Source organism: Terrapene carolina, unplaced genomic scaffold (genome assembly GCF_002925995.2).
Source record: "Terrapene carolina triunguis isolate 2854851 unplaced genomic scaffold, T_m_triunguis-2.0 Scaffold95, whole genome shotgun sequence".
NCBI lineage: Eukaryota > Metazoa > Chordata > Testudines > Emydidae > Terrapene > Terrapene triunguis.
Window position 1 is genome coordinate 31017159 of NW_020664446.1, and position 13250 is coordinate 31030408.

A 13250-nucleotide genomic window follows, 5' to 3' on the forward strand; every position below is an offset into this window, starting at 1 on the left:
ATTTCAGGGGCACTACCACATCTGACAACACTGACTGACAGACATAGTGGCAACTTTTCTGTGAGAAATGCTTCCAGAGTCACTGCTTCCCAAAATAATACTAAGGAGAGCAGCTGTAAATACTAGAGTTATATGCTGAATCTATCTAGCAACAGGAGACTGTGGAGAGTAACAGTTATTTGCCTACTTTAATTTTTCACATCTTGAAATTCACTAATTTTTAAAATAAGTTATTTTATCCTGTTTTACGGTTGACTGCATTTCTACACTTTACAAATGAGCAAAAATGTTTTCCTATTCCAGTTTTGAAAAATGAAATGTTATGCTGAAAACAATTATACAAGTCAGCAGTGAGAACCAATTGTATGTGCAATTTACACATAACATTTAATAAGCTACTTTTCTTCCTACACTCACATTAGACACAATCCTAGATGATTAGTAGTATAAACCAATAAAAAAAAGTGACAAAATACACACAATGGGTCAAATTCATCCTTTGTATCACAAAACAATAACAAGTAGACAAATGCACCATTGGACCCATAACCTGTTCAGAGTATTTTTATAAATGGAGCTACTTGCAAATATTTTGTTTTTAAAATTAATACTTACTAGAAATAGTTCTTGGACCAATAAAATATAGGTTCTAACTTCCTTTTAGCATTTGATTAAAATTTGCTTCCTCAACAGAACCATTTTATTTATGACAGACATGTTTGTTCAGACCGATTACAGAGCGTGCCAAGTCGCATGCTGCCACTGTAGGAAAGTCTCTGTCCAAGTTCACATACTACTCCAGAGGGACTCTGATTATTTTCATTTAATCACAACATACTGAGTTCTAACTTGAAGGAAGACTAGAAGTTCCATCTCAATCTCTTCAAGATCACCCAACAGCAGATTTGGTAATAGAAAGAAAAACAGCACTATATTAGAATTTGTTTCAAACATGATGGTTCACCAGCAGCTGCTGGTTTCCAAGATAACAGCAGCTGTCAAGCACATTTATCATCTGTGTTTAGCAAGGAGATTCAAATCATTCAGAAGTGTAGTGAGCTTAAGTGGGTTTCAAATATAATGCATATCACACCTCTGCTCATTTACCTGCACAGGCCTACCAGCTGATTTCCGAGTGAAATTTTAGGGGTTTTTTTGACCTTAAGAGTCTTAAAACAGTTTTTGGCCCAGCTATCTGAGATTGCTAGCACAACAGTTAAGCTACTCTTAGGTGATCAAGCTAACCACCCTTCTTGTTATTAGAAGGAGAGAGCCTATGACAATTAGTTTTTGCAAAAGAATCCTAGGCTCTGAATTTGCTTCCCTTCTTGGTTTACAAGAGCCCAGATAGTGTGAGCTTCAGGATACAATGGAAGATCTAATCTTTTGCCACTAGGGCCTGAATGCAGCCTCGCATACACACAATAGTTGGATGAATCTAACTAAAATCTGTTTATAAATTGATATAGTTAAACTGGTGCGCTGACACTACAGTCTACCACGCTGACCAATATTTGCTCATTGTTTCCTTGTACTCCCTTGATGGTGCTTGTGTCCATCTGTTGTCTCTTGTCTTACAGCTTAGATTGTAAGCTATTTGGGGGCAGGGACTGTCTTTCTGTTCTGTTTGTATAGTGCCTAGCACAATGGGGTTCTAGTTCATGACTGAGCCTCATAGGCATTAAGATAATATAAATAAATAAAACAAGAAGAAGAAAAAGGCAGGCAGAGAAGCTCAGTCGCTAAAGGTAGAAGCATTTTGCTGGTTCATGCAGCACAAACAGGGATTTGTTGGGTAGCAAGTTGAAAAAGAGGTAAGTGTGGTCATTTGCACTACCAGATGATCACAGTATCCACACAATGAAAAAGATTTCCTGATAACTATTTACAAAGTCTAATTATACACAGTTTTCTTATCTCAAGAGATGTTTCAATGTTCTAAAAATCTGAAGCCAATAGTGCAATATTCTATTATCATCATCATGCTTATTATGGTATTGCCTAAGGGGCAACCAAGAGTGAGGCCCCATTGTGCTAGGCACTGTACAGAGTAGTAAACTGTTCCTTCCTCGGAGAGCTTATGATCTAAATAGACGTGACAGACACAGGGTGGGGGAAGGGGTATAACATACAAGCAGAGTGGACAAAATGTTAACAGCAAAAGTCATGTTAGTTCCATGATTTATTTATTTAGTGGGTGGGTTTACTTAGGAAAGGAAACAGCTAAATGTAAAGAAAACTGAAAGGAAGGAGAATCAGGGGACAGAGCGGGGGAGAAGCAGGTAAGGAGGGTGAAGTGAAGCTGAGGTGTAGGGACTGTGAGGGTGGGGGAGTGTTGACACAAACAGCCATCACCAAAGGCAGAGAAATTCAGAGAACTTTTTACAGTTTTCACTGGAGTGACCAAAGGTGAAAAGGGTCCCTGCTTTGGCTGCTCCTGTTCCTACTGGCTGGAGTCTCTGGCTGGTGCCTGTCTGCAGTTTTCTCCTAAAACAACTTGAGGAGAGAGGAGAGATGCCACCTGGATCCTCATGCCTCCAGAGTAGGTACCCTGTTTCCCCGAAAGTAAGACATCCCCCGAAAATAAGACCTACTTCCAGTTTTGCATCTCGCTGTAATATAAGGCATCCCCCCGAAAATAAGACCTCCCCGATAATAAGGCCACCCCGGAATATAAGGTCCCAAAGCTCCAGGAAAAATAAGACCTCCCCTGAAAATAAGACCTAGCGCATCTTTGGGAGCAAAAATTAATATAAGACACTGTCTTATTTTCGGGGAAACAGGGTATGTGTGTCTGCCCATCCATCCTGCACAGTTCTGGATCCACAAGTAAGGAGTAGTATCATCTGGGTTCCATTTTACCTCCTCCTCCTAGTGCAGCACTCCCTACTTACGGTTGCTCCTATTCCTACCAACTGGAGTCTAAGGTTGCTCACTAGTAATCCTTAGGTTCACAATGGGGGAGAGAAAAATAGCTTCTGAGTCAAGCTCCTGATTCTGTCAATAACATACGGGTTGAATAGAAAGAATGACTGAAGCTACTAAAAGACTATATTAGCAGTACCCTTCATTTCATCAAAGTTTTCATTCTTCCTACAGGAAGATACTGTTTTAGCTGCATACTTGCATTTCACTTACAGATGTATTGTAGCAGCATTCTAATAAATTCTAAACAGGTTCTTAGGCTGCTCTCATCACTGTAGCATCTGAGCACCTTCTAGTATTGTATTATGCAGCATGACTACAAATTGTCATGTGTGGTTTATTTTTGTTCTCATCCTCTCTCCAGAATGAAGTGTGTGTGTGCAGTGAAGTGTTTTGGATTGGTAGGGTTTTTCCTCCCCCGCCACCCCGCTTCTTAAATATGTGCACATTGGTATGAGTTTATGTCTGAGAAAGCAAGCTCAAAGAAGCATAAGGTGGTGAAGTTTGTGATGTCTTCATTTCACAATTTTGGGAAACAATTTACTTACTTTAGTGATCTAGGACAAGTGTCCTTTCTTTTGTTTCTTAATCGAAAAAGAGGTGTAAGACTTTTTCTGATAGGCTTTCCAAACTTGTAATGACTACCTCAACCAGACGATAGAACACAAAACTAGTCAGACAGCCTTAGCTCACCTTTGAAAGGTCACCATCAAGCTATATTAAATAAATTTAGCCATATTTACCCTTCCCCACAAATTATTTGATAAAGAAATGCTTTCAAAATATGGCAACATCACCCAATCCAAACAAGCGCAGATTCACACAATTCAGTCATTGTAGAAGTTCACATTAGATACCACTGGCATTTGTTCCCTACTGGCACTTTGTATCCAGAAAGGAAAGGTGGACATCCTGTGTGAAAGGTGGATTGGACAACTACTTTGCTAGCTCCTAAGAAATAGAAATGGTCACCATCTAGGCAGCTAGCTCATAATATCTTCTCCTTTTGCTAGGCTACAAACTCTCCAGTCACTCACCACCTATTCCTATTCCCATATCCACAAGTAGGGCTTCTAGCAACAACCACCCAGCATTGGAAGGGCAAGAGGATAAAGAGGAGGGATAACTAGCATAATCTCCCCACAGAAGCAGGAACTGTCATTCTCTCTTACCCAATTGTTCCTGGCCAAAAACATAGCTATTGAAAAAAGTCTTAATATAGCACAATAAATCAAAGAGTTTAAGTGAATCAATTAAAAGTCTACCTTTATTAAATAACATCAAAAATACATTTACTCGCCCATAAGTACTTAGTGACCAAATTTTGACACTTTCAAATAATAAATGGTGTAATAAGCTCGGGATGAGTGTTATGTGCAGAAGGCCACTAGATTTCGTGGTTGCATGCAGAAGTTGTACAAGAATCCAGATATTAAACGTTAGAGTCTTAGGGCAAGTCTACACTATGGCGCTACATTGGCACAGCTGCACCGATCCAGCTGCGTCACTGTAGCGTATCTGGTGAAGATGCACTATGCTGACGGGCAAACGCTCTCCTATCAGCATAATTATTCAACCTCTTCGAGAAGCGCAAGTTATGTTGACGGGGGAGCTTTTTCACATCCTTGAGCAAGATAAATTAGATTGACCTAAGCTGTAGTGTAGACTTGCCTTTCGTTGTATCAGCTCCTATGAATGTTAGTCTTTGCAAGTTCTTTTTTAGTATGCCAATACATTTTCAGTAATTCTAAGAAATGCAGATAGTAGAACACAATCAAATTAATTGTCTGAACCAAACAAGATAAAACCATTCACAATTTCTGAAGCCACTAGCTACAAACAGTAGCTTTACCTGTTGAGCTAAAAGTATCATTAGGATGACAGGGGGAAAAATGATCACATATTAATATTTCTGATCAGATTACTCACCATGTAAATGAATAATTTATGTTGGTAAGTATCTAACCCGCCCAAGTGGGAAAAGGGATTGTGTCACTCCTACAACCACTAAATGTTCCTTTAGTGTTTCAAGAAGTTGCACATTCTCTGCTTTTATGTAGCTGGAATTCCAACTGCCCATACATTTCCATTTATTTCAAGTACTAATACATAGTACATAACCTGAAAGATCTAAAAAACTCATTTCAAATCTTTCAGTAATTTGCTGAATTAACAACATTTTATAACAATATATTTCACTGACCAATGTGGCATCTACTGCTTATAAAAAAAATCAGAAATACAAGAGTGAGGCCAAACAAAATGGACCATTTTTTATAATAGTTACACATCCCACCTATAGCAGGTTGAATTTAGGATTTAAAAATATATTTCAAACAAATATTTGTTACATCTGATTATATTAATCTTGCAAAATTTCCTTGATAATCGGTTTTTAAATGCTGATGTAAAAAAATTTATTTCAAAGAAATAGGAATCTGTCTATATTCAAGAGTGCTTGTAAAAGGCTGTATTGATGACAGTAACTGCATAGCAAATCATACTTAATGTCAATCTACTAACCTCATATCAGAAAAATTATAACCCAGAATGTCAGATTTAGAACTATGAATTAAAATTAAAAAACTACTTGTGCAAATGGATTTACACCTACCCTAAAATTCCCCAAAAGGACAGTGACCCCGAATACTATATGAGAGAGACATTTAAAATCTAAGAGAAAAGGAAAGGGATTTTTAATAGTTATTGCACTAATTAATGTTTCAGTTTTAACAAATGGGCTGTAGAAAATTGCATGGAATTCATTTCATATTGGAGATTTGGTGATATGAAAAATTTCTCAATGGGCACTCTCATTGCCACTCATCCATCATTTTCTATATGATGACCTGTTTAAGTTACTGTAATACCAAGCAAGAAATACGATTACTGTACTGTGACAGTGAAATAACTAATTCATTACCTTATGAAAAAGGTTACATTTTAGCTGGTGTTCTCTTATATTTAAGCTAGCAGAGTTTAGTTAGCAATGGTCTTCTAGGGCTTGAAGACAAAATTATTCTATGCATCATTGTATTTCATGGATATACATTAACAGCAATATAGCTGTAGTTCAAAAAGATACCAATATCTTAAAACATGAAGTACCTTATACATTTAAAAAGACAGATAGAAGCCTCTTAGCTTCTTAAAGAGCAGTCCATCAGCAGGTGGAAAAGTTATTATGCTGGAATTGTAACCATGATATAGTGTCTATTCCTTTGCCCTCCATTTCACTTTGGTAAGCAAAGACAGCACAACATATGGCAGAGTACTTGCACCTATTAATGAGCTTCACTACTAAATACATATAAAAATGTTAATTTATGAATTTATAAATTTACTTTAATATTAAATATCAATTGCCAAAACTGAAGTTATTTTCTAAATTTAGTTAACAAATTTGTATGGGTCCAATCCAATTCCCATTAAAATCAGTGGGAAGACTCCCTATTGCCTCAACCTAACCATTAATCCCCATGTAAATAATTATTGCAGTCTCTTTCTTCTATCTGTGATCAACATCAGTCTTAAAAGATGGTATTCTAAAATCAAATATAAAAGCGATAATACCATGTTCACATTCTTTTAAATATATCACTAGTAGAAATATGTCAGTAAAGCTGGGTTTGATCAAAAACTGGAAAAACAATTAGATGCTTGTGTATGTGTGTATACACACACACACACACACACACACACACACACACACACAGTAGAAGCAAAATGTTATGTTATACCTATATGTATTCAAAATGTAACTTGTAATTGTGTATTTTTACATGTATCAAAAACACAATGAGGAAAGCAGCAGGATCATCAGAATATTTTGTATGCTGAAACTGTTCTACTTCTGAGAAATGACTCTTCCACTAATTTGTTAAAATGATACTATTAAGTATTCTGACAATCATCTTCCTCTATTGCCTCATCAGCCCCTACCTCTTCGAATCCCTTCACTATCTTCAGCATATAGTAAAAGTTCCCCATCGACACTTTGTAGGCTCTATACATCTGTCCTCACCCCACGTCTGCCCATCTTCTCTTATTCTCTCATCTTATTTTTTGTGTTTTACCCAGTCCTGTTTCAATTGTTCTTTTTGTTTATGTCTTCTGCTTTCAGCTTTCCACCTTTATTTTATTTATAACAATGCCCCTTATGGTAGGAACAACCTTCTCCTTCAAAGCATCTTTTACTTGCCTCTCAAAACTGGTCACAATTCAGATGCTGCCAGAACTCCTTTGACTTTTTAATCCTTCAACTAGGTTGTCTGAACAAAACTGAGTTCCTCGGAGCAATGACCTCGTTCATAATGTTTGTGAAATGCAAGATACAGCAATGTGACTCAAACAATAAATAGTTAGGCAAATATGGGTGTTTAAAACATTGCTTTATACGTTCTATTATGTTTAATATGTTATATGTCTACAGTTTAAAAAATTTCAACATGGGGAAATTAAATGAGATAGTAAAAGTAGTTAACTAATGCACTCTAACATATTGATAGAGAGTGTTCAGCAAGATACCATTGTAATCAACAAAAAACCCCACCAAAGTAATTAAGGTTAACAGACTGATGAACCTGCCAGAATTATTTGATAGTGCCAATAAGCAAACCTTCATGTGCCAACACATTGCCCAACTTTTCTAAGACAAAATACCAGGCAACAGATGTTAAAATAAACTGTCACTACACTACAAAAAGGAAACTGAAATTTAATTATGCAAACATAAAAACCAGACAATTGTCTATATAATCCATGTTACGGTTACAAGATTCCTTCTCCAGCAAATTCTGTGTAGTAATGATGAAAAAACGACTCAGACAGGAATAATAATTGTTAATCCAGGCGACTACCTTAAGCAAAACTCAAGATTGTGTGTTATAAAAGGTCATTGTGACACTAGAAAAAATTTTGAGGCTCATATTTCACCTGGCCATAAAAGTAGTCACTGGCACATATTTGTTTTTAGTTTAATAGGCCACTAGCAGGTTAAAATTCATGTTGACGAAAGTAAATTTTTCTGACCTATGTTACAACACCTAGACTTTCAAAACTGAATTTTAAAAATCTAATTAACTTTTCACTACATATGCTGTCTGCTCCCTGTTTCTGAATGGGAAGTTTAATATATGGCATTTTCTATTAATTTTCACTTTTGGTACTCCTGCACTAGCACAATACTGCTTATGTCTGGGTTGCAAATACTACAGGAGAATGTATATTTATAAAAGACACTTCCCATTAGAATTACCATAAAAAAAACACACAGTGCTATTGGTCTTAGATTTTGTAAAATCTTATTTTTAGAGAACTTAAGTATGGGTACCAGTTTGGATGCATCTACTAGTCACCTTTAGGAATAGGTGAAAGCTAGCTAATGTCAATTAACCTTTCATGTTGTTCAGAACATGGTGATGTAACAACTTCAGCAGGGAAAAGAATGTCTCAAGGGTTGCTTACTCTTTGATGCGACAGAGACAGTGACAGCAGCTCAATAAAACCTGTTCCTCCTCCACTGAGGGTAGCCAATAAGAAATTAGCATGTCTCCCTTTAAACAGAATGAAGCAGCAAAATGAAGTCTCAAGGCTCACTTTAACATCCCTATTTGAATGGCAGAAAATGCAAAGGAATGCATATTTCTTAGACTAGTAATATCCATTAAAGCTGATCAACTTTTTTTCTTATTTCCTACATTTCTAACACAAAGTATCAATCTAAACATCATTCCTATTATTACCAGTAATATGTTAAAAACTTAGCAGTTTGTAACTTCTGAGAAAGTGTCTCTCTAAAGCAAAAGCATACATATCACTTAATATCGTAAAACAGAAGCATTCCAATTGACCTGAGACTGGAAATGATAATTGGCACAAAGGGGGATTCTTTTCATCTCATGCAGATACACGTGAGAGTGCCTACCCTAATTTATTCCACTTTAAAAAGGTATTTAACACCAAGACAAGCCTCACTCGACATTAAAATTGCAGAGCTTCTATTTCCCTCAGTTTCAATTGTAATTTATCCGCCTTGTCATCTTAGATACCAAACTGGTGAAGGACACTGCAGCTTTAAATATTTCAGAGCTATGTAGCTAGTAAATAGACTCCATTGCAATATGGCTCTGAAGGTCGTGTCCTATTGTCTCTTTTCTCTGCAAATATACTGAACTGCATAACATGTTTTAATTTACAAAATAATAAATACTGCCCTACCATTTCTAAATCATGTCAATTTGAATAGAGATCTTCTTATTAGAAAAAAAACAGATACGGCACTCCTTCTGTACACACCTACGCTGCTTCTAGATGTATCAAAAACCTACACCCTGGATGCAACACTGGATTACACATTTGATAAGTTTCCAACATTTGATTGCATACATTATGTGAATACAGTCCTTCTTAAACCACATCTCAACAATAAGTATTAACCTCTTTAATGGTGAAAAGTAATTAGCTGCATATCAGGTTCAGAAGCATCTTTGTTTAAAATTAGCCTTCTAGTTAGAAATCTGAAGCCAGCTATTATACATTAATAGCCCCATATTCCTCACCATTTAACATAATATAGGATTTTTGCAAATACTATACAAGTTAAATACACACATTTATCATCCACAGGAATGGAATATAAAATCTATAGAAACTATGTTCCCTGAAAGCAACCAGATTTCTAATGTTAAAACCCCTTGCAGTAATTTAAAAAAGTGAAATTAGAAGAAAAATAGGGCTATTGTCCATATGTAAGATTTTGGATCTGAGTATGCAATTTCTGAGAGCAGCCAGTACGATTTCAGAAGAGGTAAATACTCATGAGCTATGAAGAAGGTGAAAATGACATGTTACCTTCTAGATGAGATATTGGTGCAGAGTGCACCTTAAACAAAACATTGAGATATCTGTCACTAGTGCAAAAGGTGCATTAAGACATTACCTGAAAAGGCAACAGACTGTTGCCATTGTCGGTCCTGAAGGCATTGTCCTCCATCCAGGATTTGGGGGTTAAGGGTGGAGCCCGTGGGAACTTCGGAGGGGCAATGACATTGCTGGAGAAAGGTTTTTTGAGGGGTGAAATAGGATTGAGGGGGGAAGGCACCCCAACCCCCACTCCTACCCCAACCCCCACTCCTACTGCCCTTCGAGGGTCCCTGCCAGCTTGCAACCCACCCCAGGGGTTGGAAGGTGTACTCCAGGCTGCGTTTTGGTGGTTATTCCAGCTGGAGGAGGAAGAGGAAGAGGCAGAGGAGGAAGACGGTTTGCTGGTCATAATGGGCTGATGGCTGTAAGCAGCATTTCTCTGGGCAAAAGGTGCCTGATTGGGACTCACAGGTGATCTCCTTTGCTGCTGCTGTTGGGCTTGCTGCTGCTGATGGTGGTGGTGCTGAGTCTGAGCTAGGCCGATCTGGGGAGAGAAAGTGCCACCAAACACAGGGTTGACATGGTGAGGGAAATTCTGGAAAAGCATTGTGCCATTGACTGGGGTAATCCCTTGGAAAAAACTATCATCCACTGTGTTTGTGGTCCCTGTAGACCAGGTGCTGCCGAAGGACGGAGACAAGGAGGTGCCGGGTGTAGGTTCCTGCTGAGGCTGGTGAAAACTCAAGCCAGGCAAGATGGGGGACTCCATCTGCATCTTCTCCTTGCTATTTTGGACAGAAGTTGCTGTGCCGATACTAGTCACTGGGCTGCTGTCCCCCGGTTTAGACGTCTCTGATGAGATGGGTGTAGAAGGGGTTTCTGCTGCGTTTGGATCTTGCTGCTGCTGCTGCCGCTGCTGCTGGGGCTGGGCTTTGCTTTTGTCCATCAGTAAATCATCCTGCATGGTTTGTGCAGCTGAAACAGTGGTGGGGGGTGAGGGGGGAAACACAAAGACAGGTTATTATTCTCATTCATACCACTAGCCGCACTGCTTTGGTATTTTGCTTGCTAAAATCCCGTGCCATTGCTAGTTGCAAGGCAAATCCGTAATTCCCCCTCCTCCCCCATTTAGGAGTGCAATGTTTAATCAGTGTGATCGTGCTAGCTTGCCTTCAAATATAATTTAAGAGGCTTCACCCTTTCTGATGCCTTGATTCCTTTCAATCTAAATGAGAGATGTGCTTATAGGGCAGAGATATACAGCAATTTCGCCACGTCTCTTTTCTCTTACACCGGAACTCAGAGCTCTCACCCTGCAATGAGAAACTGATTCTGGTTCCTGTTTTTCCAAGCACCCTCCTCCTCCTCCCCAGTTATTTGCATACGTCAATAAATACTGCTGCGTCCTTCAGCAAGGTTAAAAAGACACCAGCCTTTACTCTCCTCCACCCCCTTCCATACGAGGAGACCTTTAAAGAAGCAGGATGCCCATTTCCCTTAATTAACAAACAGGTTTTCAATTATTCCATTTAACACCACAGAACATGCTCAGACTCTTGAGCTGATAATGGAAGACGTTCTTAGCTGCACATCATTTACTGGCCTTTTCTTTCCTGACAGTTTACTGTTTGGCCAGATGCATAAGCATCAACTCTGATTGAAAAACAAAACAAGGTTGTATTTGCCTCTGATGACCTTAAGATTTTTCACTTCAGGGTTACTCTCTATAAAACAGGGTTTTTGCATCCTAGGACAGTCCCTTCCTTGTGTATTTCGGATATACTCACTACAGACAGGACTATATATGTGAAATCTACAGAATAGCATACTTTTAAGATCTCAGGCCAAAATTATAAGCAGAGCTTGGAGTTAGTATTTTAAATACTAAAGTCTCTGTTCCTTTCAACACAACATTTAAAAAGTGGGGCGAATCAAAACATTTAATTTATACATTTATACATGCACACATTTTTAAAACCACCTTTCTTCCATATGAAAGGGACTGAATGATTTAAAGATGCAATTTACAAGTCAATCACTAAATGTAAACAAGTTAAAACGTTATGAAATTAAATTTATGTAGTGTGAGCAAGTCCTATACCTATTAGAAAAGTACTTCTTATAAAATACATCAGGTCAAGTAATACAAATGTTAACCTTATTTTAAAACTCAGTACCAGAGTAAGGTATATGCATTCGCTACTCCTCGACCTCTGCAAGCAACTATCAGAGCAACCACCCCCAAATTTCGCAGACGTATTTACAATTAAAGAGGCCACACACAAAAAAAGTTCGTGACAATATTTTAAATAAGTCTATTAATTTATGACTAATTTTAATCAAGTAGCCATGTCAATAAAAGTAGGCATCTCTGAATACCTAAGCACATTTTTAATTGTTCTAACCATATGGCGTTTGTATTTCTAAAAAGCACTTGACTTTTAGATTGCTATTTAATTGCAGCAAAATAACGTGATGTCAAATTAAACAGCTGGTTAGGAAGGGTGTCAAGAAGCGTGAAGACAAAGTTTAATTTCTTATATTAGCCATTTTTATATGACCCATGGCTTTCGTTTAAGATTGCACTTTACAAAGATTATTTAAATATTAGCTGTTTCCATCTAGTTCAAACTCTATATTTTATTCACACAATATATACATACACACGCTTTTGCTTTAGAGATAATTGACAGGACAGGTTCTGCTACTAGTTACGTTACGTTTTCTGTTTATTTTATTCTCTATTCAAATAAGTAAGTCCAACAATTATGACTTTAACAGTCCATATAGTGAGACAGCATTAAGCCAAATTCCTAGGAAGAAAGGAGTAAACTATTGCATCTGTATCACGCAGCTCTGCTGCTGCTGCGGGGCGGGGGGGGGGGGGGGGGGGAGAGAGAGGTGCAGGAAACCTTTCGAGGCAGTTTAAAGCCGTACTGCAGCAAGCCACAATATCCCAGGCTTCGTGTAGCTTTCCATTAGCTGAATTTCTATCAAAATCACCATAACTGTTAGAACTAAACAAAATTGCTGGGCATTCCATAGGATAAAGGGAGGAAAAGATAACACCTATAATCCTTCCTTGCTTTTTGATGCACCCATTTAGAAAGTTATGTTCTACAAAAAACAATTGAAAGGTTAAAATCCTGCCTTCAATAAAGTGTACTTGATTCACTAACTCACCAAGTAATCGTACAGTGGCCACCCCAGCAGTTGTTTCAGATACATATCTTTCCTTAGTTATTTGTATATTAACTTTATCCTGAGGATAGTAATCCACATCCGTTTTCCATTACTCCTTAAAGGTAAAATTTCAGCACAAATTCAACCCTCTTGTCAAGGTCAAGACCTACCTTTAATGAATGAAGCCAGTCTGAATGGAGAAACACTGGATAATAAATGACTTTGAAAGACGGGCCAACCAATGTCTAATATTGGGCTAATATGCGGTGCCTCTTGAT

At 37.8% G+C, this 13250-nt stretch overlaps 1 protein-coding gene across 1 annotated transcript in view; it reads right to left on the minus strand.

Moving 5' to 3' along the window:
* CPEB3 (cytoplasmic polyadenylation element binding protein 3) overlaps positions 1-13250 on the minus strand; it is a 154069-nt gene extending 140819 nt beyond the window's left edge. Inside the window, exons 1-2 of the mRNA XM_024199007.1 lie at positions 13143-13250; positions 9866-10764 (exon numbers count right to left, since the gene is read on the minus strand). Coding sequence (XP_024054775.1) covers positions 9866-10753 — 888 coding nt within the window. The 5' untranslated portion in view covers positions 10754-10764; positions 13143-13250. The remainder of the gene's footprint in view (positions 1-9865; positions 10765-13142) is intronic.